Raw genomic sequence first — 27,105 nt, 5'->3', positions numbered from 1 at the left:
TAGTTGACGTACATATGATACTCAGGGGTGTTGAACAGGAAGGCATACCAAACATGTACAGGCAGGTATGTGTTAACTGGAAAAGAAATGATGAATTGCGTCTATAGGTTCCAGTAAAAAACAAAAACAAAACAGGACACAGGAAATATCTTGGCCTTTATTAATGAATGAATGAATGAATGTATCATAAGAACGCATTAAGCCTGATTGTCTGCACTCATCGTGGAAATGTACTGGGTTAATTAACCAGAGTGATGTACCTATGGGTTTCCATACTATAGGAGTAGATTTGTGGCAAAAGTATTAAACGCACCTTTTCAAGAAACCAACAAAAAATATAGAGTGAGAAAGAAGGAAACCACTCTGAAACACAGAATTGTAACACGGTCTTCAAATAAACACCATTCTGCCGCAAATCTCTCGTGTGGGCGGGGCTTTACAGTGATTTATGGATTATGGGTGCTGCCCCAAGATTAAAGTTACTGAAATCCCCACCTGGGGATCATGGTTACCCTCAGGAATTCCAAAATATCTGAAGATATCCTGAAACATTAACTCTATAGTTCCCAGCTCTTTGGGTAACACTGGCAAGGGGAATTAGGTGCAAAGATTTTGAACATGTATAATAACTCAGCACTTTTCGCCTGTAGTAAGACTAACACTATGAATAAGTAGCTTCATAAAATTATGAAGCATCATATTTGCTGAATTTGTTTAATCTTTTAATAACTTCATCTCTCATTTCCCCTCCTCAGGGAACCCCACCGTAACCATAACAACACTCACACTATATATGAGCTTTGTTGCTATTGGTAATAAAGATGAAATCAACACTGTTGTAATCGTGTGGTGCGCACGAGGAGGACGTTTGCCTTTGTTGTGCCTTTATGAAGGCAGAAACTCAAGAGAAGAAGAGTTACTCGTGACGGTTCTGTGTACGAAGCCTCGAGTCAAGACGTCAAGAACATCATGCCACGTCCCAGCGAGCGCATCTCCAGAAACTTTGATTGTTGTCGCAATGTTGCAAACTAGTCATCAACTCCTCGTAATCGCTTACTAACGCGACACTGGCACCCAAAATATTTTTTTCACTGGCACCCATAGTAGTTTTGTGACTTGCTCAGAAACCTGCGACCTGATTGGCTGGAACGTTCTCCTTGATGATCTCATAGGGATGTACATCACATTATCTACATCACTTTTAAGCACGATGCACCACATCATCAGTTCCTCTATTTACTTTGAGCTGTCCTTCAGTCGAAAAAGCTAACATGATCTAACATGCATATTACAGCCAGCTTTTATCAGTTTCCGCTGTGTAATCCTGAAGATATCTGTTCACCCACTGAGTATTTGACCTGACAGACAGTGATAGTGATAGAAATAACAGACATCACGATGCCAGGCAAAGATACTGTAGGTGGTGTATGAGATATGGCGGTGAATACAACAGTCATACTGGCCCTGACCATGACTCTGACCCACAGCTGTCTGCTGTGTTCTAGACTTGTACTGGAGGATGTCTTTTAATCACTTTTTTCAGCTATGGTTGCTAAATGTTTTACATCAGTATAATGATCTTCACAAAGTAATACACTTATTCAGAGAATCCATCATATTGGTAAACGTCACAGTGATTTGGCTGCCGTGAAAGGTGAACATTTTAAAATAAGGTGGAAGTGGAAGGTCAAGCCAAACAAACTCGCTGTTGCAACAGAGTTATATGCTTTACCTTTCAATTTTCTCATCTCATTCTGTCAGATCTTTATTTTCCAGCCGTAGGAGGACAGGAAGATGATGAAGAAGACGATTAAAGAGGTGTTGAAAGGGACTGAAGAGGGAAAAAAAAATGGTGGAGATGGAAAGCTAAAGGGCAGATAAAAAGAAGGAATACAATATAATCTGTAAAGAATTTCCTCGAGTTTTTTTTAGTGATTGTTGCAGCCAAAAACTCGTGATTTTTCTGTGCGATGCAATTTGCGGAGTTTTTTTATTTGCCGAAAACTACTTGAATTGGTGAAAATGATCTTCACAGTAATTTTTGTTGGTAAATGAGACCTTTTAGCTGCACTCGTGTTCGATGTGATGATGGCACGCGACGCGTCTCCGCCCAAATCTGCGGAAAACCTGCGTTCATTTTTAAAAAGCTCCTCTTAATATCACGGAGTTGCTTTCATTTCTGCGATCGCTCCTGCGAACTCCTGTGTATTTTTTTTTTTTAAAAAGAGACTGTTAGAAAAGTATGTTCTTTATGGGTTCTTTCATCAGTATGTTGCTTTATTTTCACGTTTCTGACATTAATTACATTCATTCGACCTGCTGGTAATGGTACCGGTATGACCGAGCTCTCTCTTTATCTACACCTAAACAAACTGGTGCAGCAGTGCTTTAGTCTGTCAGTCTGTCCAGCTCTCTCAACAACTAATCTCTGTACTCTGTCTCAAACAGATAAGGTTGCAAAGCTCCAAAGACTTGCATGCTAACACTGCTATCGACACCACTACACTCGTAGCTCGGTGTCACACTCTGCATTCTGGATCCTGGAGTCCAACGTTTGCCAACTCCACTACTTCCACTTCTGCGTTTCTGGTTTATATCGCTGGAAAACCACGAGTGAAGCTGAAATGTTTGAGCTGAAAATTCATCCCCTTGAGCACCATCTTCTCATGAGAATGACGAAAATTCAGCACCAACCAACGAATCGATTATGACATCACACATATTTCAATCGCATTTAATCAGACTTTTGCAGTGTCTGTACATATTTCCTTCATATCCCAATTTCTTGTTAATAATATAGCCTCCAGTTAGTCACACACAGTCATCAGGTAACAAGACCAGGCCTGGCTTTGCTCAAGCCAAGTGTCACTCTAATCAATGCAGAAGAAAGATAATCACAGGCTCCTGTTTCCTGTACTGCTGTACGTCATGACCAGAGCCGGGTCTAGAAGGCCTGCTTCCCAGGGCGTGTGTACGTGGGTGTCAGGAAGGCTTGTTTGATGTGGCTGTCATTTTCCCTTCCAGTCCCAACTGAAGACAAACCAAAGCCCTTCTCTGTGTCACGAGGAAATGTCAGCACACAGTTGTCCTTTTACCATATAATTACAGGGATCTTTAGCAAAGGACATAAACTACAATTAACAGAACTGGATTAAGTTTACTCCACCAGTAATCAAACCCATGTGTACAGTGTAAAGTCGAATACATGACCGGCCAGGTACTGAATCTGATTATAAACGTGATCGCATCACAAGCACATCTCCCACACATGAGTCCACTTTATATATATACATATACAATAACTAATCATCAACACAGACAGAAGAGACGGCAGGCAGACTTTACGGCAGCAGCTGATCAAATCCAAAACGTTGTTAAAAGAGAGTGTTAAAACCAGGCGTGGGTCAGTTTATCAGCACACAGACTTTCAGGGCCAAGAACCACAGAACAAGAACCAGATAGTGTGTACAATAAACAAAGGCTTAGTGTGTGTGTGTGTGTGTGAGAGAGAGAGAGAGCTCGAGAGAGAGACACACACAGAGAGAGAGCGTCAGAGAAAGAGTCAGAGAGAGAGACACAGAGAGAGAGAGAGAGTCAGAGAGAGACACACAGAGAGAGAGAGTCAGAGAGAGAGACACACAGAGAGAGAGAGTCAGAGAGAGAGACACAGAGAGAGAGAGAGTCAGAGAGAGACACAGAGAGAGAGAGAGAGTCAGAGAGAGACACAGAGAGAGAGAGAGTCAGAGAGAAAGAGAGAGTCAGAGAGAGAGACACACAGAGAGAGAGAGAGTCAGAGAGAGAGAGTCAGAGAGAGACACACAGAGAGAGAGTCAGAGAGAGACACACAGAGAGAGACACACAGAGAGAGAGAGAGTCAGAGAGAGAGTCAGAGAGAGAGACACAGAGAGAGAGAGAGAGAGATGGGAGAGAGAGAGATGGAGAGAGAGAGAGAGAGCCACAGAGAGAGAGAGTCAGAGAGAGAGACACACATACACAGAGAGAGAGAATCAGAGAGAGAGCGAGAGAGAGAGAGATGGGAGAGAGATAGAGTGAGAGATGGGAGAGAGAGAGATGGAGAGAGAGAGAGACGGGAGAGAAAGAGAGATGGAGAGAGAGAGAGTCACAGAGAGAGAGAGTCAGAGAGAGAGACGCAGAGAGAGAGAGAGAGAGAGAGAGAGAGAGAGAGAGAGAGAGAGAGAGAGAGAGAGTGAGTGAGAGTGAGAGAGAGATGGGAGAGAGAGAGTGAGTGAGAGAGAGATGGGAGAGAGGGAGAGACTAGGCTGATTAGTAATCAGGTAAATGTAAAGGTGACTGTGTGTGATGAGAATTGGAGTCCGGATCGGCCATGTTGCCAGGCTGTGGAGAATTCTGGGAAATAGAGTTCATGGCCGAATCCAGCACTGACGTCACAGTGAACACAACAGAGTCAGTAATAATGACTTCGTATTAAAATGTTGTCCTGAGTATAATTGTTGTCCTTTCTATAATTCATAGAAAATAACTAGAAGATCTTCAATATTCAAACCTCATTATTCATCACCAGGCTTTTCTATAGTCCAGTACACTTAATTAAAAATCACAGGGAGACACACCACTGAAAGGTGCGTCATATTCTATCATTTATTTAACACAACACAACATGAAAAAAAAGCATGTCAACACATTCTGTAAAATTCTATACACATTAAGTAAACGTCCCTACAGTCTCTCAGTAAACAGGCCCAAGTGACGTCCTATATTTCCCATCTGTCTCATTGCCCTGCTTCTTAACATGTTACACAAAACCACCACTTAAAAATGTAAATTAAATTAAATTTCAGCAAATAAATTCAATTATAAATATCTGTATGATTTGAACTAACTTCCATCACAATTTGTGTATCACAAACACGTGGAATATAGATCTAGTCATCAGGACAGTTTCAGAACCTTATAAAAAATAATAATAAAAACTAGCCAAAGCATTGATCATTTTTCCTACCTCAAGATTATTGAATTTTTAACCCCACGCTTATATGAAATAAGGTTATTGGAGTTTTCCTTTGCTCTTGTCTAGCGCTTTAGGTCTGGTTGTGAAGTTTTGAGCAGCTCTGTTAATGATGAAACGTGAGCTCAGGTATACACTGCTCTATTTCTCAATGTGCACTTGAGACAGGTGTTACTAGCACGTCTGAACAGGGCCTTATTGTTCTCCTATAGGAAAAGTCCCCTTGAAAACATCTTACAACGGATTATCTCCACTGACGATCTAGACTAACCTTCCCGTATCAGCTTGACTTCAGTGGAACTAGACACAGGTGAGCCGGTTACCATGATACGTACAGACGCTTTTCTCTCTCTCTGCCCCGTGTGATCTTCTGTATAACTGTCCTGTCTGACAACACTGGAGCTCAAAGCCTGCAAGGACGGCTTTGAACCCTTTCACGTGCCCTGTTCTTGATTTGATCTGCCCTAACAATGACGTTAAAACCATGGCCCTGTTATTACCACATGGAAAATTGGACCAGCATGAAGGATGAGACAGGGATTGTGCTGGTGTGGTTCCGGTGAGGTCCGTTCTGCTGAGTCACGCCAAAGCCATGTTCATTCCCGTAAACCGGCTCAAGGCTGCAGACATGATATATAGTAGAGGGAAGGTTATGGGATGAGTACTGAGGAGTTATACCAGTGTGTGTGTGTGTGTGTGTGTGTGTGTGTGTGTGTGTGTGTGTGTGTGAGTGTGTTAGAGGTCCACACACAGCTGAATGAAAAGACAAAACAGAAGTATAGTAGAGTTGAATACTTGGAGTGAAATGGAACTCCTTTCCACTCAGATATGAAGGTTATACAGTATATTAAAAGAAAGTGAAAGAGTGACGTGATTGCAGGTACACACACTTAGCACACACACACACACACACACACACACACACACACACACACACACACACACATTTACTTCTAGCAACATTTTGATGACTGGTCACAAACAGTGATAGAGGTATATTTCCATTAATAATGCCCATATTTACCCCTTAAAATCTCGGTATCTGATATTAACGATATATAGGAATGTTTAGTAAATCTTTAGTGATCTATATGCCTGTCATAGAAATGCAGTTATTTATCTCGTAAACACTGTGATAAATGAATTAAAATGAACATGAGGTACTTTGTAATGGTTTATATGTGGATTCACACTAACGGGAAAGTTAGGGTCCTTTACAACAGCGTCACCTTGTGGATAAACATCTCACACACCATTAACACGTGTTCAGGTTTGTTTTGGTGGAAGTGAGTCAGAACGCAGAGGAAGAAAGTCAGATGCTGGATTAGATCGCCCTCTGGTGGTGTAGATATCGCTGGTGATATCTCTGGTGGTGTAGACAGGTCGCCCTCTGGTGGTGTAGATAAGCGATAGTGCTTATACTGTCTAGACCAGTGCTCACCAACTACTTCCTTGAGATCGACCTTCCTGCAGGTTTCATATCCAACCAAAATCGAACACACCTGTTTTAGTTGATCGAGAACTTCTTAAAGCAGCGATTACTGCAGATGGTCAGGTGGGTATGATTATGGTTAGAGCTAACGTCTTCAGGAAGGTAGATGTGCAGGAACATGCTTGGAGACCTCTGGTCGGTGCAGTTTAACTGATCATATTTTGTCAGATTTAACTACAAAAACAGAGTCAGCTCATGGATTAGTTGACAGCAGCTCAGGATAAAGTACAGTGCTATTTCAAAGGCTCTGGGACTCCAAAGAACCACAGTGAGAGCCGTTATCTCCAAATGGAAAAACTCTGCACAATATTGAACCTTCCCAGTAGTGTCCGACCTTCCAAAATTGACGACTCATCCAGGAAGTCACAAAAGAACCAAGGACAACATCAAAGGACCTACAGGCCGCTCTTGCATCAATAAAGGTTCATGAAAGGTTCACTATCAGAAAGACACTGGGGGAAAATGGCAACCATGGAAGAGCTGTGAGGTGAAAACCACTGCTAACCCAGAAGAACATTAAGACTCGTCTGAATTTTGCCAAAGCACACCTTGATGATCCTCAAACCTTTTGGGAGAATGTTCAGTGGACTGATGAGTGGAAAGTTGGAAGACAGGGGTCCCGTAACATCTGGAGTAAACCACACACAGAATTCCACAAGAAGAACGTCATTAGTTTTTACACATGGGGGATATGTGTTGGATAACTTTATTTTGTTTCAATAATAAAAAATAAAAACTGTATTGTGTGTTTACTCAGGTCGCCTTTGTCCATCCATCCATCCATCTTCTACCGCTTATCCTTTTCAGGGTCACAGGGAACCTGGAGCGTGGGGCACAAGGTGGGGTACACCCTCACAGGGTGCCAGTCCATCACAGGGTTGCCTTTGTTTCATGTTGTATTTCGTTTGAAGATCTAAAACTATTTAGTATGAGAGATACACAAAAGCAGAAGAAATCAGGATGGGGACAAATACTTCTTGACAGCACTGTTGCTGTAATTTTCAATCTCCACTTAAACTCGTCTTAAACTCGTAGCTTTCTTTCATCTCAGAAATATTTCTAAGATAGAAACATATTGTCACTACATGATGCGGAAATACTAGTTCATGCTTTCGTCACCTCTAGATTAGATTACTGTAATGCCATACTGTCTGGATGTTCCAGTAGGAATATAAATAAGCTCCAGTTAGTCCAGAATGCAGCTGCTAGAGTCCTAACTAGAACCAGAAGATACGACCACATCACCCCGATATTATCAATACTGCATTGTCTCCCAGTAAAATCTCACATTAACTATAAAATACTTTTATTAACCTATAAAGCACTAAACGGTCTCGCGCCACAATATCTAAGCGACCTTTTTGTTTTCTATGATCTGCCATGCCTACTTAGATCAAAAGATGCAGGCTATCTGACGGTACCTGGAATAGTGAAGGCTACAGCAGGGGGAAGAGCTTTCTCTTATAGAGCCCCACAGTTATGGAACAGTCTTCCTATTAGTGTTCGGGACTCAGACACAGTCTCAGTGTTTAAGTCTAAGCTTAAAACGTATTTGTTTACTCAAGCCTACCCTGACTAGATTCTGTTCTACTACTTCGCAGTCATAATTATCTTTTTTCTCCCTCTGTCCTTTCGCCGAGCCCCACACGAATTTATGGAGATACTAGAGATCCAGATCCTTTCTGCCTCTGGATGGAGCTCAAATCTTCTCTAATTCCAGACTGCTGGGACTACGGCTGCTCCTAACGCCATACAGACTTCATATAAATCCATAATGAACTTTTTCACACTAACTGTTGTTACCCAGATGAGGATGGGTTCCCTTCTGAGTCGGGTTCCTCTCAAGGTTTCTTCCTCTTAAAACATCTTAGGGAGTTTTTCCTTGCCACCGTCGCCACCGGCTCACTCAGTGGGGATAAATTCACACCTTTAATATCTGTATACCATGTTGATATTTCTGTAAAGCTGCTTTGAGACAATGTCTATTGTAAAAAGCGCTATACAAATAAAATTGAATTGAATTGAAGTCTTTAAGTTTTAATTCCTAACATGGAACAGCTTCTGATTGAATAGCAGGGCCTGTTTAGTCACGTGCTCCGCTTGCCCGTGCACTGCGCCTTTAAGCGCTCTGACGCGCTCAGACCGAGGGGATGGATGTAGGAGGGATGGATGTAGGAGCGCTTGTGTAGCCGACAACATGGCCTCCAAGCAGCCGCCGTTACTCTCCACTATGAAGAGACGAAGTAACGGTGCTTCTCCGCTGCAACCGGACACCGTCAGCCCAAACACGGGCGTCGCTGGTAAAAGAGGGCGGTAGACCTCCCTCTCCATGTCAGGCCCGTCTCTTCCGTCCAAAGCCACGTTCAGCCGTTTGACAAAGACGCGCGCGAAACCGGGTGTCGGCGGCGGAACCATGAGCAAGGATTATTCCATTAATCTATCCGTGCAGCGCGTGCTGAGTCTGTGGGTACAAGGCACCGTGCCCACACTGCAGCACTTCACAGGTACGTGGCAGTGACACTAAAAAAGGGCTCAGCATGCGTTCGCTCCCTCTACACATCCATCCATCCATCCATCCATCCATCCATTCATTCTCCTCTCCAGCGCGTGAAGTCAGTACCGGTTTATGAAACGGGAGACGCGCAGCTGCACGCGCGCATCCATGTATAAATGGAATTTTATATCCAAGAAGCTCGAGCTGTATGTCTCATATCTCCTGCTGCATGTGTCCCGCTGCATGTCTCATGTGTCCCGCTGCATGTCTCATGTGTCCCGCTGCATGTGTCCCGCTGCATGTCTCATGTGTCCCGCTGCATGTCTCATGTGTCCCGCTGCATGTCTCATATCTCCTGCTGCATGTCTCATATCTCCTGCTGTATGCGTCCTGCTGCATGTCTCATGCGTCCTGCTGCATGTCTCATGCGTCCTGCTGCATGTCTCATGCGTCCTGCTGCATGTCTCATGCGTCCTGCTGCATGTCTCATATCTCCTGCTGCATGTCTCATATCTCCTGCTGTATGTCTCATATCTCCTGCTGCATGTCTCGTGTCCTGCTGTATGTCTCATATCTCCTGCTGCATACCTCATATCTCCTGCTGCATGTGTCGTGTCCTGCTGTATGTCTCATGTGTTCTGCTGTATGTCTCATGTGTCCTGCTGTATGTCTCACATCTCCTGCCGCATGCCTCATATCTCCTGCTGCATGTCTCTCTGCGAGTACACGCCCATCCACTAGAGGTTTGGCACAGTGTCAGCCACGTGGTGATGAACGAACATTTGCAAGGTTAATTTAACACCTGCAGTGCTGCGGGACATCACTGAACACTCCTCCACGTGAGGTTCATCCAAACCCGGGTATGTTTTTCCTCGTGGTTTGACTGCGTCCTGCATTGAGCCTCGTGTCAGGGTTACCGGATTAGTTCCGTTATTCCATTTTTAGGATATGAAGTTGTGATAGTAGAGAATTAAATAGAAAAGTGTAACACAGAGTAAAGCAACACTGTGAATAATTACTGCCAGCCATCTCATGAATCCCCTGTTCTTCACTCCAGAAAACACGCTATACGCACACACATTGTTGTACACAAGTGGAGATGAGCCCTGTACGTTCAGCTGCTTAGTGTACGTGGTTTTATCTGACTGAGAGTTATCAGTCACATGAAAGAAAATGATGAGTTTCTTAGTGGAATTTGATGCAGCAGCACTGAACTGGGGTCCCGCTTCCACTCTCAGTCTTTTGGGTGAAGATGGAAGTTGTATTAGATGTTTAGCACATGGACAGCTAACAGAAATCATCTTTGTGCATGCAAGGCAGTCCTAGTAATTGCACAATGACAATGTTGGTGTATGTCTGTACACAGTGATACACCATCACAGTATATATATATATATATATATATATATATATATATATATATATATATATATATATATATATATATATATATATATATATATATATGAGCACGGGACAGGACACCAGCCTGAAACCAGAGAGTTTAACCACAAGATAGAAAGGAGTGGTGCATCTGAAGATCAGATGAATGAACGAAGGGACAGATGACTATAAAATATGCGAAGATTATCTTTGTAAACAGACTATAGAATAATAGGATTACTCATAATTTTATCAGAATAATGTAGACACACTCATTCTTTAAAATACACTGCCCTTAGAAATGCTTTCTGTTGTTATTATCACTACCAGGGATTCCCAAACGTTGCCTTCTGTTGTTCCACTCAGTAAGAGTCACTTAAGCTGAACAGTATAGACTTAACTGTACAGCATCACCATGACAACACTAACACTGTATTGTTATAGGTCACCAAGTGCTTTTTGTTCTAAATGAATGTATGAAACGATCAATAATACGTTACTTATAGTGCCCTAAACATGTGTGTGTGGGATTTTACACAACACTGTTTAAACGTATTGAGAAGGTTGTGTCCGTATTACGGAGGGCCAAAACTTTCGAATCATAGAATAGTCTGGAAAAACTTTATATACTTGTAATGTCTCCTAATATAGGCACAATATAACGATTATGGACAGGCTTATGGTTGTACATGGATATTATTTTAAAGATTATTTCCACCTCATTCTGTGCTGTATTTTCAGTTATCAGTACGATTAACGGTTTGTAAAGAACATGAAATATGAAGGAACAAATAACAATGAAATATTTATTATTGTAACACCGAGAGCGGTGATTAAAGAGCGCGGTGGTATTTAAGCTGTCAGGACTTATATAAGGTCACACTAACACTGTGTTCAGTGAGATATGAGACTGCGGACTCGAGCAAATGGTATTTCCTGTTTGTTTTTTTAATAAGCCCACATAGCAAACTCACTTCCTTCTGCTTTTCTTGTGCGAAAGTCAAACTTATTCACTTGAACTGGACCAGTTTGTAAATAGAAACTGGTAATTCTCAGTATGCTGCTCGGATAACACAGCAGAGCCAGGCCTAGGTGGTTGTGCCTTCACACCGTATACAAGCAGTAACAACGCTAAAGCTTTTCTGTAGAGCCTGTTTTGAGGTTTTGAGGCTTGTGTTGAAAATGAAAATGATACAGTAGGCAGGCAGCACATTTGATCCACCACAGATTTGCCTCTGATGGCTATAACACCGGCACACAACCAGCATATTGCCCTCTCTGATGAGACAAAGCTGCTGTCAACTCGTTTACGTGTTCATCTGTTAAACAGGAACAGCTCAGCATTTAATTATGTATTGTGTTAGCAATGGCACAATTATTGTGTGCTGTATTAAGGATCATCTGAAGTAGGTTGTAACATTTGTAAATGTTGTGATATCATTATTAAATAAATTTTTACTTGTATAGCGCTTTTAACACTGAACACTGACACGAAGCAGCTTTACCGAAATCTGCTTATAGATTTACGAGGGAGGAACCGGATTCAAAAGGGAATCTATCCTCTTTCAGGTGACACTTTTTGGTTAGTGTGATTGAGTCAGTACTCTTCCACGATGGCAAACAGTGGTACTGAAACTGTTGAATGGACATTCAGTGAGCACATCAAGGTCTTTAAAAAAATTTTTTTAGCGTTATGTTCTTCCTATAGTTGTAAAAGCAGAGTGCAAGCAGGGACTTTGGCAGGACTAGCTATGGCACCGTAACTAAAAGGGAGAGCCAGAAGGTAACACGGACATGAGGACGCCCTGCGACATAAACCACCCAGCCGCTCCACCATCAACACACCTGAGTGAACTCATGAGCGTGTGTCGGGAGGACGACAGCATCCAAACATCCCAGTTCACTAAATCTTAACCAAACAAATATGTTTTATGACCTAAACACTGAGGCTGTGTCTGAGTCCTGAACACTAATTGGAAGGCTCATACACAGTAACATCCCTAGTGTTGAGTTAACACCCAGTGTGTTCATTTGTGTCCATTGGACTTATATAAACTCTGTAGGGTGTAAGTTCAACACTCTGGGTATTAAATCAACACTGTGGATTTTGCTGTGTAACTGTGAGGCTTTGTAAGAGAAAGCTCTTCCCCTGCTGTAGCCTTCACTGTTACAGGCACCAACAAATAGCCTGCACCTTTTGATCGAATAGATTTTCGAATAATGTCCTTTCCACATTCCTCAACTTTATTAAGCTGGTGTCTATCATTTGGCTTTGCTGAAACATACAACTGTTTGTCATCAACAATAAAGTGGAAGCTAATACTATGTTTTCAAATAATTTGACCCAGAAGTAGCATTATATAGCGAAAGAGAAGTGGGTCTAATACAGAACCTTGTGGAACACCAAACTTTACCTCAGTAAGTGTAAAGAAGTTACCGTTGACATCTACGAACTGATAACGATCAGTCAAGTAAGACCTGAGGCAAGAGGAACAGGAATGGTCCAAGAAACATCTAGATCTATGATCAATAGTATCAAACGCTGCTAAGTTCAAACAACACAAGCAAGGAGACACGATGTTTAGGTCTTGCAGTCGAGGCTGGAAGTTTATTTACACCTAGGCTAAAGCCATTCAAACTCAATTTTTTGCAACTTTACACATTTCATATTTTCAGATTCAAGTCAGGGCGTTGTGAAGTCCACTCTGATGCTTTCAGATTGTTCTTTTGAAGCCGTTTTGTTACAACTTTGGAGGTTTGCTTAGCATCATTGTCCTGCTGAAAGGCTCAGTTTCAGCTTTCTGCCTAATGTTTTTATTCGTGGCTTCAGTATAATTCAGTATATCCTCCTTCCTCATGATGCTGTCTACTTTCGGACGTAACCAGTGTCTGTTCCAGTAAAGCACCCTGACAACATGATGCTGCCACCTTCGTGCTTCACAATTAGGATGGTGTTCTTCAGATCTCACCCTTTCTCCTCCATACATAGTGATGATCGTGGGTCTTCATTCACCTGCAAATTTCAGTCTTGGTTTTTTGGAGTAGGGGCTTTTCAGGCCATGGCCATGTAGGGCTCTCTTACTGGTGGATGTACATACTCCTTCTCCTGCTCCTTCACCAGTTCCTTTGTTGTTGTTCCTTTGTTGGGAGATTTTTATATGTGGATACAAGTTGTTTGTACAAATGCTCATGGTACCTTGCGTCTCATCTCTTATAGTTTGACACTAAAGATAACAGCATGGCTAGATTGTGCTCTTCTTCTTTGTGTTATTCTATTTCTTAATTTTACCTGTAAGTTAACAGCACAACAAGATAGTCCTGTTGCAGCAAAGTGTCTCTTTTCCTTCAGCGCTCCACAGCTGATGTGTGGATTTCCTTTGCCTGCTGTTGTATTAGCTGAAGGTCAGAGTCAGCACACTCCTCTGGTGTAACTCAGTCATCAGTAGATGTGAGACAGGGCTGTGTGGAGCAAGCGTGGCATTGAGGCTGATGCATTGTGATGCCTCACCTTCCTGATGTCTCTGTTTAAAGAGAGATTGATGAAAGTGTCTGTAGCTCTGTGCTGAGATTCTCTTTATAAGTCTTCTCTTTCTATTTCAGTGTCCCACTCCTTGGCTTCACCTTCGCAAGAACGTGTGCAGTGTTTATGGGCTTCACTGGGCTTTGTGATAGTGAAGTTTTAACTGAATTAAATTGATTCTGATGATATTACAGTGATATTATGACACTGAGAAATGGTAGTTAAGTGGTTAGGATGTTGAAATTTTCCTTGTATGAAGTGTGTGTTTTATGATGACGAGGACGACTTGTAGAAATGTGATTCCATGTTCTTCTGATTCTTTAGGTCATTCTGGGTGCTAGGCATTATTATTCACAAATTTCTAAAACTGCTCATAACCTTTGACCTGCGCAACAACAAATCAAGATTCTTGTTTCTCTTGATTCCCCAGAAGGCACAGAGTTTAATGAAGTTCATGTAATGAAGTTGTGATTTGCCAAACAGGAACTCGGCCATTTTCACTTCTTCATCTACAAATTTTTGTTAAAACTTGTCTCTTGGATTTTTGATGCACTATTTGGCCACTTCCCCAAATGTGCTGTTACCACAAAGTCTGAATCACGCAATTGTATAGAAGGTCTCTGTACTCTGTATCATTACATTTTCTCTAAGAACTAAGAGGCCTAAACTTGTTCCAGCACCACACAAAGTGCACAGAGAGTGTGAGCTCCATGACGACATGGTGTGTGAAGATTGGAAGAAGGTAGAAGGACTCCTGCACAGAACCCTGACCTCAACCCCACTGACTCATCACCTTTGGGATGAACTGGAACTGGAGCCTCCTCACCATCACAACATCAGCACCTGACCTCAACCTCACTAACACTCTTGTAGCTGAATAACCACCACAAATCCCCACAGCCACACCCCAAAATCTAGTGGAAAGCCTTCCAAAAGAGTGGAGGAAGTTATTGTAACAGAAGAGTGGAGGAAGTTATTGTAACAGAAAAGGTGGACTAACTGCATGTTACTGCCCATGGTTTTTGAATGGGATGTTCTAGAAGACACATCTTTTTGGCCATATAGCATAGTGTATGTGAGAGGTTTCGTCCATAAGCTTCAAATGATTTTGATGGCTAAGTAGCTAAACAGGAAGTTATATCTCAGCAACACTTTTACCTACTGACATGAAACTTGTCTCATATACTTAGCAATGTTAATAAACAAGATTTGGGTTTATTTGCAACTTGAAGTGAGACAATATCTCAGCAACAGCTTGATGGAACCAAGCGCTGGTGGTACTCATGGCTTTTCTGTTACTTAAGGGCGGGCCCAGAAAAGCGGAGTGATACAGTGGAAAACAAGAGGGAATACACTGTAAATATATCATGTCATATGTACTTCAAAACCTCAGACAACAATATTACATTGTGAGTAATTTTAGAGACTTACATTTTTTTATTCAAGTCTGCTTCATGTAAACTGAACTAAATTATGCAGGTCCATGAAAAATGGGGTTAGTGGTTAGCACGTTCGCCTCAAACCTCCAGGGTCGGGGGTTTGATTCCCTCCATGGCTCTCTGTGTGTGGAGTTTGAATGTTCTCCCCGTGCTGCGGGGGTTTCCTCCGAGTACTCCGGTTTCCTCCCCCAGTCCAAAGACATGCATGGTAGTCTGATCAGCGTGTCTAAAGTGTCCGTAGTGTATGAATGTGTGTGTGAGTGTGTATGTGATTGTGCCCTGTGATGGACTGGCACCCTCTCCAGGGTGTACCCCGCCTTGTGCCCGATGCTCCCTGGGATAGACTCCAGGTTCCCCGTGACCCTGAAAAGGAGTAAGCGGTAGAAGATGGATGGATGAAAAATGTTTTTTCTACTAAATATATATTCTACTTAAGTACCAAATAAGTAGATAAAATTATAAATATAAAGTGTTCTTTATTTTTTTTTACCAGATTACTCATGTACAGTGAGGGAAAAAAGTATTTGATCCCCTGCTGATTTTGTACGTTTGCCCACTGACAAAGAAATGATCCGTCTATAATTTTAATGGTAGATTTATTTGAACAGTGAGAGACAGAATATCAACAAAAAAACCCCAGAAAAATGCATGTCAAAAATGTTCTAAATTGATTTGCATTTTAATGAGGGAAATAAGTATTTGACCCCCTCTGCAAAACATGACTTAGTACTTGGTGGCAAAACCCTTGTTGGCAATCACAGAGGTCAGACGTTTCTTGTAGTTGGCCACCAGGTTTGCACACATCTCAGGAGGGATTTTGTCCCACTCCTCTTTGCAGATCTTCTCCGTCATTAAGGTTTCGAGGCTGACGTTTGGCAACTTGAACCTTCAGCTCCCTCCACAGATTTTCTATGGGATTAAGGTCTGGAGACTGGCTAGGCCACTCCAGGACCTTAATGTGCTTCTTCTTGAGCCACTCCTTAGTTGCCTTGGCCGTGTGTTTTGGGTCATTGTCATGCTGGAATACCCATCCACGACCCATTTTCAATGCCCTGGCTGAGGGAAGGAGGTTCTCACCCAAGATTTGACGGTACATGGCCCCGTCCATCGTCCCTTTGATGCGGTGAAGTTGTCCTGTCCCCTTAGCAGAAAAACACCCCCAAAGCATAATGTTTCCACCTCCATGTTTGACGGTGGGGATGGTGTTCTTGGGGTCATAGGCAGCATTCCTCCTCCTCCAAACACGGCGAGTTGAGTTGATGCCAAAGAGCTCCATTTTGGTCTCATCTGACCACAACACTTTCACCCAGTTGTCCCCTGAATCATTCAGATGTTCATTGGCAGTCTTCAGATGGGCATGTATATGTGCTTTCTTGAGCAGCGGACCTTGCGCGCGCTGCAGGATTTCAGTCCTTCACGACGTAGTGTGTTACCAGTTGTTTTCTTGGTGACTATGGTCCTAGCTGCCTTGAGATCATTGACAAGATCCTCCCGTGTAGTTCTGGGCTGATTCCTCACTGTTCTCATGATCGTTGCAACTCCACGAGGTGAGATCTTGCATGGAGCCCCAGGCCGAGGGAGATTGACAGTTCTTTTGTGTTTCTTCCATTTGCGAATAATCGCACCAACTGTTGTCCCCTTCTCACCAAGCTGCTTGGCAATGGTCTTGTAGCCCATTCCAGACTTGTGTAGGTCTACAGTCTTGTCCCTGACATCCTTGGAGAGCTCTTTGGTCTTGGCCATGGTGGAGAGTTTGGAATCTGATTGATTGATTGCTTCTGTGGACAGGTGTCTTTTATACAGGTAACAAACTGATATTAGGAGCACTCCCTTTAAGAGTGTGCTCCTAATCTCAGCTCGTTACCTGTATAAAAGACACCTGGGAGCCAGAAATCTTTCTGATTGAGAGGGGGTCAAATACTTATTTCCCTCATTAAAATGCAAATCAATTTATAACATTTTTGACATGAGTTGTTCTGGATTTTCTTGTTGTTATTCTGTGTCTCACTATTCAAATAAATCTACCATTAAAATTATAGACTGATCATTTCTTTGTCAGTGGGCAAACGTACAAAATCAGCAGGGGATCAAATACTTTTTTCCCTCACTGTATGTTCATTTAAACTACTTATAAATGTATTATTTAGTAGTAGTTAAAGTTAAAGTTAAAAGCGTAATGTGCAAGAGAAACAGGACAGTTCAGACAGAGAGTCACTTATCATCTTCTAATCTAGGGGTGTCCAATCTGATCTGCAAAGGGCCGCTGTAGGTGCAGGTCTTCATGATTCCACCTGTTGAGCTTGGCTTTCAGTAGATTATCGAGTGTGGCTTCTGCTTGGTTGGAGTGTAAACCTGCACCCACTCCTGCTCTAGTTATTTAAGAAATGAAGCTCCTACAGACAGGACGAAAACGCCCAAGGCGTGCTTTTCCGACGTGAAATATAGAGAGTAACTGCTGGTGCTTCTGCATGCAGCTCTTCAAGATGTTCCACAGCGCTGATGGAAAACCCTGACCCTTCTGTCACTGCTTGTATATTTTCAGCTGAAGGCGTGTCTGTGTCTGTTGCAGAGATGTGGTACTGGGTGTTCCTGTGGTGTCTCTTCTCTTCACTGTTTGTACACGGTGCCGTGGGGCTGCTCATGTGTGTGATGCTGCAGAGGCACAAGCGAGGCCGCCTCATCACCCTGGTGCTGATCAGCGCCGGCTTTCTCGCCTCCATTATCGGAGGCGTCCTCACCAGTGAGTACTCGCACCCTTTCATTCATCCACCCCTCTTTCTTGGTTGTAGTTTTTGACACCTAGTCATCTGTGACATCCGTTTCTGCTGAACGTTGGAGGGCTCAGTAACGGGTCACGCCCCTTTTTTTTGTCTTCAAAAGCCTATTTTCCACCTCTCTTGGCCTCTCTTAGCAAATTAAACCTTTTTTGCACTTCTATTATCTCCCCACACACACATAGGGTAGGTGACACGGGTAAATTATTGCTAATAAATGAAATATGACTAATTGTTATTGATTACTAAGCATAAAATAATGCAAATAAATTCAGAAGAAAACATCAGAACTGGGAGAAATATAATATCTGCAGCGTGGTTGTTGGTGCCAGATTTGCTGGTTTGAGTATTTCAGAAACTGCTGATCTCCTGGGAATTTGACCAGAGGGTCTGCAGGCTGAAACGGCTTGTTCATGAGGCAGATCGGATCCGATCCGATCCGAGGAGAATGTCCGGACCGGTGTGAGCTGACGAAGTTTGTACTGTAGTAACTCGGATAAGCGCTCTGGTGCGCAGAAAAGCGTCTCAGAACTTCGGGCAGATGGTGTGAGTACTTAATACTGATAAGAAGGACAGACTCGCACTTTATTATATGACACTGTGGTGTATTTGGACCCCAGTCACAGGCCCTCAAGCCAGATCAGTTTGTCTGGAAACCTGGAATTTATCTACAGGTCTCCTGGTCCAAAAAGACCGAGCTGCCGAAGAACATTTTTGCCGTCAAGCTCCCAGAGAACTGTTGATTTGTAGTTTCAACTGTTAATTTAAATCATATTCTACACGGACTACAGGACTACTGTATCACCTGGTTCACGCTCTGGATATGATCGTAAATGCTATGCTAGGACATGCCCATGGCCATATTACACACTCACTACACTACCATCAGCCACAGCATGTCACATGACCACAGCACCTGAATCGTTTTATTGTCTAATTAGCACTAGTATTTAAGTCATTGTGTTGTCGTTGTTGTTCCCGGGTTCACGGTGTGTTCGTGGTGTTACTCTGCAGCACTATGCCCGGTTTTGTTTCATGTGCTAGAAGTGATTACATACGTGACTGTAAGAGTGGAGAGAGTTCTGAGCTTTCTTTCTGGTGGAAATTGAACCTGATGTACAGTATGTGAGGTGTTTGTTTTTAAACAAGTATTGTGATTTATGATGGATGTAGGTTTTATGAGTATTTTACATTATGTTCAGGAAGGAATCGGTCAGATTTTTATTTTTATTCTCACTGAAACATCCTTCTCTGTCCATGTCGTGTTCGTCCCAGGTGCGGTGGTGGCCTGGGTGTACCGTGTCGCAGGAAAGGACATGGCTCCTCTAGAGGCTCTGGTGTTCGGCGTGGGCCAGACCACTCTCGCCATCCTAATCTCCTTCTCCCGCATCCTGGCCACTCTTTGAATGGACGTGGTGGTTCAGTGACCGTGACATCCAGCTGGTGTAACAGGTTGGTCGAGACAGAAGGGATGGATCTATGGGTTGTGGATGTGGCCAGGCCACAACAAATGCTAAGAAAGGTGTTTGAGGTTCCTCCTCAATGACCAGATGGACCTCCAGCAGGCAGTGCTCAGAAAATCAAGTGGTTCAAATCTCTCTGGATTTAAAGAAAACGAACAAAAAAACTGCACTTTGTTGGTCGCTGCCCACTTACAACTGCAGATCATGGAAAACTGAAGTGACTGTCTTTGGAAGTTTGTCCTTATTTTTTATTTATTTATTTTTTTAAAATATATGTTTGTTTCTCGAGTGTACTTCTGGAAAGTGTTTCTGTCCATCCTGTATTGCGTGGGCCCGTTCAGCACTCCGTAAATCCAGAGCTCGCACCCGAGGACCAGCCAGCGGAGACGCCGTACGCCAGCTACGCCTACCGCATTCAATTAACCAAATATATTTAACCCCTTCTATTTGTGATGTTTCCATTTACAGCAGTATATCAGTGTGGATACACAATATTTACAGTGTGTATATACTGCAAAAAAAAAAAAAAACACCTTTAAGAATGAATGGCTTATGCTTTGCACTTTCTAAAATGTTAACAGGTGCATCTGTGCAGGATTTTGCGGATCCTGTACAAAATCCACCACACTTTACTATAAGGACTCGCAGCTAATGCAGATTATTCAATATTTACTTTTAATTACCAAACATATTTAATTATTTATTACGGACAAATAAAAATTATTTCCTTTTTTTTTTTTTTTAAGTGAATGATGACAAATGCCTTCTTTTCATTTCTTTTCTCTTGGTTGAGTTTATTATTTTTATTTCCAGTTTATTATTTTTATTTTTATTATTTTTATTTATATATGACGTCCCCTGTGTGTCTCTCAGTCAGAATGCTACATCCTCGTGTTTTTAAACGGCTCTAACCAGAAATTATCGTTCTTTATTCAGTCTCCAGCATCAGTTCTACATTTCTCGGAGTTCTCCGCTCGAGTAATGTTCGAATTGTTAAAGTGCTGCTGTTGGGTTTGTATGAACGCGTTTGTTCTGCTCAGTGTGTGTTTTAATCACCTTTATAATCCACCATTGTTGAAGCGTCGGACCTCTCAGTTTAAACACGTCCCATGAGGCTTAGTTGCATGTAGACTCGCCTTTTTCCCCCTTTCTTTTCTTTTCTTTTTCTTTCTTTCTTTCTTTTTTTTTTTTTAAACCTCAAGCCTTAAGAGCACTCTGTGTGTGAAAGTGTACGGAAAAAGGGGAGAGTGTGAATCTGGTGCACTGCTGCTTCAGAGGGTTCTGTAGATTACTGCGCACCTTTTTGTACACGGATCGACGTGAGGACGTGAACTCATCCCCCATCACACACACACACCCGAATATCCTAACTTTCACTATTTACTCTACTTTTCTAATGAGCCCGTTGGTCCGCCGTTCCTGTGTTCAGTGCCGTTGTGGCCCTGATGCTCGGGCCGCTGCGGACATTAGACGTTATGGAATGAGATCAGAGGCGGCAGAACCTGGGGGAAAAAACAACAACAACAGATGATTGTAATTCTTAAACATGTACAAATTTTGGAAATTACGGTTCACCTTATTTAATAAGCAAATAAATAAATCCAGCTGTCAGAAATCCAGGATGAAGAATTTTATTTTATTTTATTTATTTATTTATTTATTTTCATTTTAGATCACTTTTAATGCAACGGCTCAACCTTTTAACTACACCAGGAGAGCAGCAGGGTTTTTTCTTCTTCTCACAAGCCTCTGGTAGTTACAGTGAAAACCTCATTAAATACATATACCCCCCCCCCCCCCCCCCCCCCCCAATCATTCAGGTTTGCTGACTCACATTTCATTGCATAAAAAAGTAGCAAACTCTTCATGCATTAGGAACAAATGTGATGTTTGTATTTTTTTCTTTCTCCCCCTCGTTTAAAAGGGGATTGAGAGCGAAGCCGGTGTTGGACTGGAACGGGCCGTGTTTCAGTTTTTCGGTGGAAGGACAGATTTGAATGTGAAAATGTGCAATCGCTGTATTTCGAATGAAGCCACTTTATTGTACCATCTACAGGAGTTTTCATGTACTGCAGCCAGAAACGCAAACCTAGATTTGTTCTGTCACTTAAAAACTATCGCGTATTTTTTGTATTATTAATACTTTGTTTATTTTATTTTATTTTATTTTATATAAAACATTGACATTGTTTACAGCTCCACTTTGCTGCTATTTCTGCAGGAACTTGCAGCAGTTCCTGTGTGTGGGTTTGTTTTGTTTTTTGTGTGTGTCTTACGTATACTCTGATTCATAGCTCAGAGAAGAGATTCGATTAATGGTTGGTTTTTAAAATGGTATCTGTATTCAAACAGGTTTTTAAGAAAAGGAACGAAGGAGGTACAGTAGCTTTCCGTATATTTGTTCAGTATTTAAGTAGCATAAGGACTATGTTGTATCCCAAACCCCCCAATCATGTCCATGATTATGGACATGCAGGTTCATCTGAGCGAACAAGGAACTGCAGCACAGGAAATGCTTTGTACCAGTTTATCATTTTCAAAAATGATGATAAAGTGATTCCTACCACAGAATCACAGCTAGAGATGATTATTTCCAGTCATTAGTCTTTCTTTACGCTAAAGTATTATTTAAAAAATATATATTTTGCAGACTCGCCCCCATTTAGTTCTGATTGGTACTGTGAAAGACCAGGGAGGGTCTAAAGTATTATGAAAGCCTTATTATTATTATTATTATTATTATTATTATTATTATTATTATTATTATTATTATTTGCTTCTGTAATTGTCACTGTTCACCTTCAGTAGCAGATCTGTCCACTAGAGAGCGCCAGTGGGCTGTAATTAGTTGAGAAGGCTATGACATGAGAGAGAGAGAGAGAGAATTGATGTCCCTGATTGCATTGCTTGTAGTTCACAGACTGATCAGTGACTCATCATATCTGCCCCTCTTCAAAAACTTTATCTTCTTACAATACCTAATTATACTTCATTACAAATTCAACAGATTTAATGCTACAGAACTAAAATGTTTAGAGTTCTTCCTTATCTAAAATAACATTACACATCATTAAGAGTTTATTGTGTGTGTGAGTGGGAGCGTGAGAACGGAGTTCTCTTGTGGTTATGTGTATGGAGGTTATTTATTCTAACGTCGTTTCATCTTCTCGATTTTCTGTACATGCACTCGGTCTGAAAGATCTCTGTATTCCGTTGTTTTAAAGGTTTTAATCCCCTGCGTAATTTTTGAAACGCAGGGACTACAGCTGCCTTTTTCTTTTATAAATGTAAGTATGCGAGCCCAGATAATGTTCCTGGATTTATTATGTCTTGGTAAATTATTGCCACAGACAGAGAGAGAGAGAGAGAGAGAGAGAGAGAGAGAGAGAGAGAGAGAGACTTACTAGTAGACTAAAGTACAATAGAATGAAGCTATTTAGTGATTTTTGGCATTAAATAGATATTTTGCACAGTTTTTTCTCTGTGACCCAAATGTGGCTGGTCAACAAAGACGTGGTTTGTGTGTCTGAACCTTCTTTTCTGTACATGCAGGCCCAAATCACCACAAATCTAAGTTATATAAAGACATGATCGACTCCATAACATTTGGTTTTCTATGGTGAAAGTTGAAGTGTGTTTACAGACAAGACTTTTATTTATTTATTTATTTATTTTGTAGGAAGAATGACTAACACCGTGTATACTGAACCACCGAGAAGATCATACAGTCAATATTCTCCCTTAAAATCCAGCCGGTCCATTGATTTGTTTCTCCCGTGACCTCGTTTGAGCTACACAAGTGTCTTATATGTCATTAAGCTCTGTGACTACATGCAGAAAGCGAAACTGGAAAGGATTTCGGACAATCCTCCTCAGCCAACTCTGTACATAAGCACTGGCACATGTAGATAGTGTATGATAAGGTTCTTTTTTTAAATTTTCTATCAGCAGACACCTGGGGTTTATAACTTGCCAATTTATTGTACAGTAGCTTTTTTCCTGTAAATTATCTGCTGACATTTGAAATGAAAAATAAACCATTTTGTAATAAAACATAACCAATCCTGTGGTCATTTTCATACTTACGCTATTTAATCCTTAGTTCCTTTTATGCTCCAAGACTCCAGAACACGCCGAGTTTCAATATTTAGCAAGTCCACTACCAGGTAAATAAAATGCACATGGCATCCCTTACTGAGTCTGGCTCGACACCAACAGACCCATAAAGAGTTCTCAGTTCTGGTTAGCTTTGATCTGGCACTTAAACATATCTTTTGGTCCATATTAAATCTGAACTCTTTCATGTATATTACATATATGAACTTTTACCTCAAATCTCATTAATGTCCGACACGCACGCCTTTTCATGACTTATGCACTTTATTTATTTTTCATACTGCTTATTTCTTTTGCGTTGTGGCTAGACAGTTTAGCATGTTTTGTTTTTGTATAGACTATGAATCACTTTGCATAAACTCTTGTCTTGTCATAGTGTAAGTGGACGTTCAGGGTAGCGTGGCACGCTCTCCTGGTCCCTGGAGCCTTCTGGAGTAAGGCTGGAGACCGGGCAGCTATTTATGTAGCGTCTAAGTCAGTACACGCCCTGCATGCTGTAGGACTTCATTAGAATTGTTCAGTATTATTCAGTAGTGTGGAGACAGACCTGGTATACGTGTGGATCGCTGGCAGTCTTGATAGACCATTAAACAATGATTTAAAAACTCGTTTTTTTGTTTGTTTGTTTTTTAAATGAGGCATTCACTGTAGTCTACTGGAGCACTCTGTCTATATTGACTCCGTTTGTCTAATCAAAGCATCAGATTTAATGAGCTCGAATGCTTCCTGCGCTGATGCCTCTGCTTTGTTTAGTGACCTACAGGACTTTATAAAGAGTGCAGCGATCGTTAGTGTAAACACGGGGCTATGAAGATTAATGGAGTCTCCTAGGAGGAATATAATCAAACAGCTGAGACCATGAAGTGTGTGTGTGTGTGTGTGTGTGTGTGTGTGTGTGTGTGTGTGTGTATGTGTGTGTGTGTGTGCTGTAGGGATGTAACACAATGCCACTATCTGTGATCAAATATATTTGTATCTGTTTTTGGATTTAAACTGGAAGTGGGCGTGGCCTGTTCCAGAAGTTTTTGGTGAATCCTATGCCCCTGGACACTTAAAAATAAACAAAAAATCCCAGGGCTACTGTAAAACTGTCATTTTTCATTTACAGACTAAATCAACAAATAGTCATTAGCAGAACATAATTTAATTGAACTCTTTAACTTCATTTAGGTCTCCTATATCTTTCAGAACAACCACGTGTTCCCCATGCGAGCACCCGCGGCTGTAAAAGAGCCTACCTTTAAATTCTTTGTCGGTTTTCAATGAGAATGTGACTTTACTCATAACGTGAAGTCCTCAAGCAATGTTCATAGAGTTGAACTGTATCCCTCATGAGTCACTGAATAAAGTGAATAAATATAAATATGCTCGGGGCAGACTGGTGCGTGTAACGCCAGTACGTACAGACTACAACTAACCAGACATCTTAATAGGGGAATATTTCCACTGGGATGTGATCTGTAGCTCCTGAGACATTGAGTGTGCAAGTGGCTCCATTGTCTTCTAGTTTCCTCCTCAGGAAACCCACTTGAGTGAAGAAACACCAGCAGTCAAAGTGACATTCTTTAACCTGGAAGATCTAAAGAGAGAAAACAACTTCATACCAGGATGTTTAACGTTTAACGTGATCTTTGAATTCCTGACGTCAGTCCGAGCACCTTCTGTCTTTCAGATCACATGAAGATCGAGCCAAAGCTCTCAATGATGGCTGTTAGTGCCCTATTTTTAGGATTACTTATTAGGTAGACCCAGCCTTTAGCTTCCATTGTTTCAGGTTAAGTTCTGGGTGGTTTTATTCGGAACAATGTGTGATCCTCGCCCGTCTGTACAGGCGCCTGCCGAGGTGTCCCGCCTTTTGTTCTGCTGCAAGACAACAGTTTAAAAATGATGTTCAACTGCAAAGCACAAGAAGGTATTATCAAATTTATAGTAGATAAGTACAATCATTAATTATTCAGAATGTAAAGATTAACATACAGCGTAGTAAATCTGAGGCTACAGGTTTAACTGAATGGCCTTGTGTCCAGGCTGCTGGTGGTGATGGTGGTGGTGGTGCTGGTGTCATGCTGTGGTCGTGGCACACATCGTGCCTCTTAAAACCAGTTGAGCATCATTTGAATGCTATAGCCTGTCTGAGTGTCGTTGCTGACCATGTGCATCCCTTTATAGGCACAATTTATCCATCTTATAAGGGCTCCATCCATTCTCACTTGCCAGGAGAAGACTGTTATCTTGGCAAAGGGAGGTTTCACAAATTGACTAAAAGGGTGCCAATAATTGTTGCACAACTATATTTAACAAATATATATTTTTTATAATCCTGTGTTGTTTGTAATTGTTTGATATCCACCCCCCCCAAACATCTATATATTTATTCACTTTTCTTTCTGTCCCAATTAACCTCAGCCATGCAGACTTTCCAATTCACCAAACTGTGTTTAGTACTTTGCAACATCTTGAAGCGTATTAAATTATAAACATAAACATGTTTATGTTATACATTATAAACATTATACACATGTATATGATTTGATCTAACTAACTTTATGATTATTGTTACAGTTGAAACATTCCCATATTCAGATACCTCGATAGTGTTGTAGCCTTAAAAGTGTCATATTGTCAAAATGCCAAACACTGCTAACGGTAAAGAAAGACTTTAATTCCATCTTTTTTTTAAATAGAGGGACAGGATTGTGTTATTAATGAGCACCACATGGCAAGATCATTTGTCTTTGTGTATAGGGAGACGGATTGAGCTGGAGACAATTTCCTTGAAAAGTGTCATAAATGTTTAGTTATATAAAAATAAACAGATCATTTCACTGTAATTCAATCATTAATAAGCTAAATCCTATAGTTAATCCAAATGATACCTTACAGCTTAAACGAAAACCAATTTAATGAAATAAAAATTATAATAAAGGCCCCTTCTGTAGAGCTTCTCATATTCCAAATTATAACTTGTTTTCTCACTGGGATCCACCAGAGGGCGCATGTGTTCCCCTAAAAGAGAAAATCATTCACAAAGACAAACAAGGTCAATTACAAACTGGTTTGGACTTAACACATAACACAAATTCATTATTATTATTATTATTATTATTATTATTATTATTATTATTATTATTGTTATTATTATTATTATTATTATTATTATTATTACAGACAGTACTCTGTTGGCGGTTACAGCATCGTCATATCGATGTTAAGAAGTAATAAGCTTTTTGCAGCATTGTGGTTCGATTTTGGTTCATTCCTCTCAGCAAATTACCTTCAAAGTTACAAGGATCCTTCTGATGAGGGCTTCAGCAAGGCTTCAAACCCGGCCTAGTGTACCTGTGCATTATATCCTTTTAAAAACAAGAAACTGACATCCATGTAAGTGTGTTCAATATTCAGGGGACAGTGCCCTCTGGTGACTCAGTGGAGAAATG

At 41.4% G+C, this 27,105-nt stretch overlaps 1 protein-coding gene and 1 long non-coding RNA gene across 3 annotated transcripts; one reads left to right on the top strand and one right to left on the bottom strand.

Annotated features, from left to right (window-relative positions):
- Positions 1-6,165: 6,165 nt before the first annotated feature.
- LOC128629026 (uncharacterized) lies at positions 6,166-8,634 on the bottom strand. The gene is made up of 3 exons (XR_008393350.1): positions 8,283-8,634; positions 7,233-7,398; positions 6,166-7,107 (listed from the first exon to the last, which is right to left on the bottom strand). It is a non-coding gene; the product is annotated as an uncharacterized LOC128629026 (long non-coding RNA).
- On the top strand, positions 8,628-21,348 carry tmem170b (transmembrane protein 170B). 2 transcript variants are annotated; one of them, XM_017455287.3, is made up of 3 exons: positions 8,628-8,983; positions 17,885-18,055; positions 19,365-21,348. In XM_017455287.3, exons 1-3 carry the CDS (start codon positions 8,809-8,811, stop codon positions 19,493-19,495), a joined length of 477 nt encoding a protein of 158 aa, XP_017310776.1. In that variant the 5' UTR covers positions 8,628-8,808; the 3' UTR covers positions 19,496-21,348. The 2 variants fall into 2 exon arrangements, with proteins under 2 accessions (XP_017310776.1, XP_017310775.1); XM_017455286.3 differs by having other exon boundaries at positions 17,858-18,055.
- Positions 21,349-27,105: the final 5,757 nt, after the last annotated feature.

The sequence above is a fragment of the Ictalurus punctatus genome, chromosome 24, assembly GCF_001660625.3.
Source record: "Ictalurus punctatus breed USDA103 chromosome 24, Coco_2.0, whole genome shotgun sequence".
NCBI lineage: Eukaryota > Metazoa > Chordata > Actinopteri > Siluriformes > Ictaluridae > Ictalurus > Ictalurus punctatus.
The sequence above is the reverse complement of the archived record's forward strand: the minus strand, read 5'-3'. Positions and strand labels throughout refer to the sequence as shown.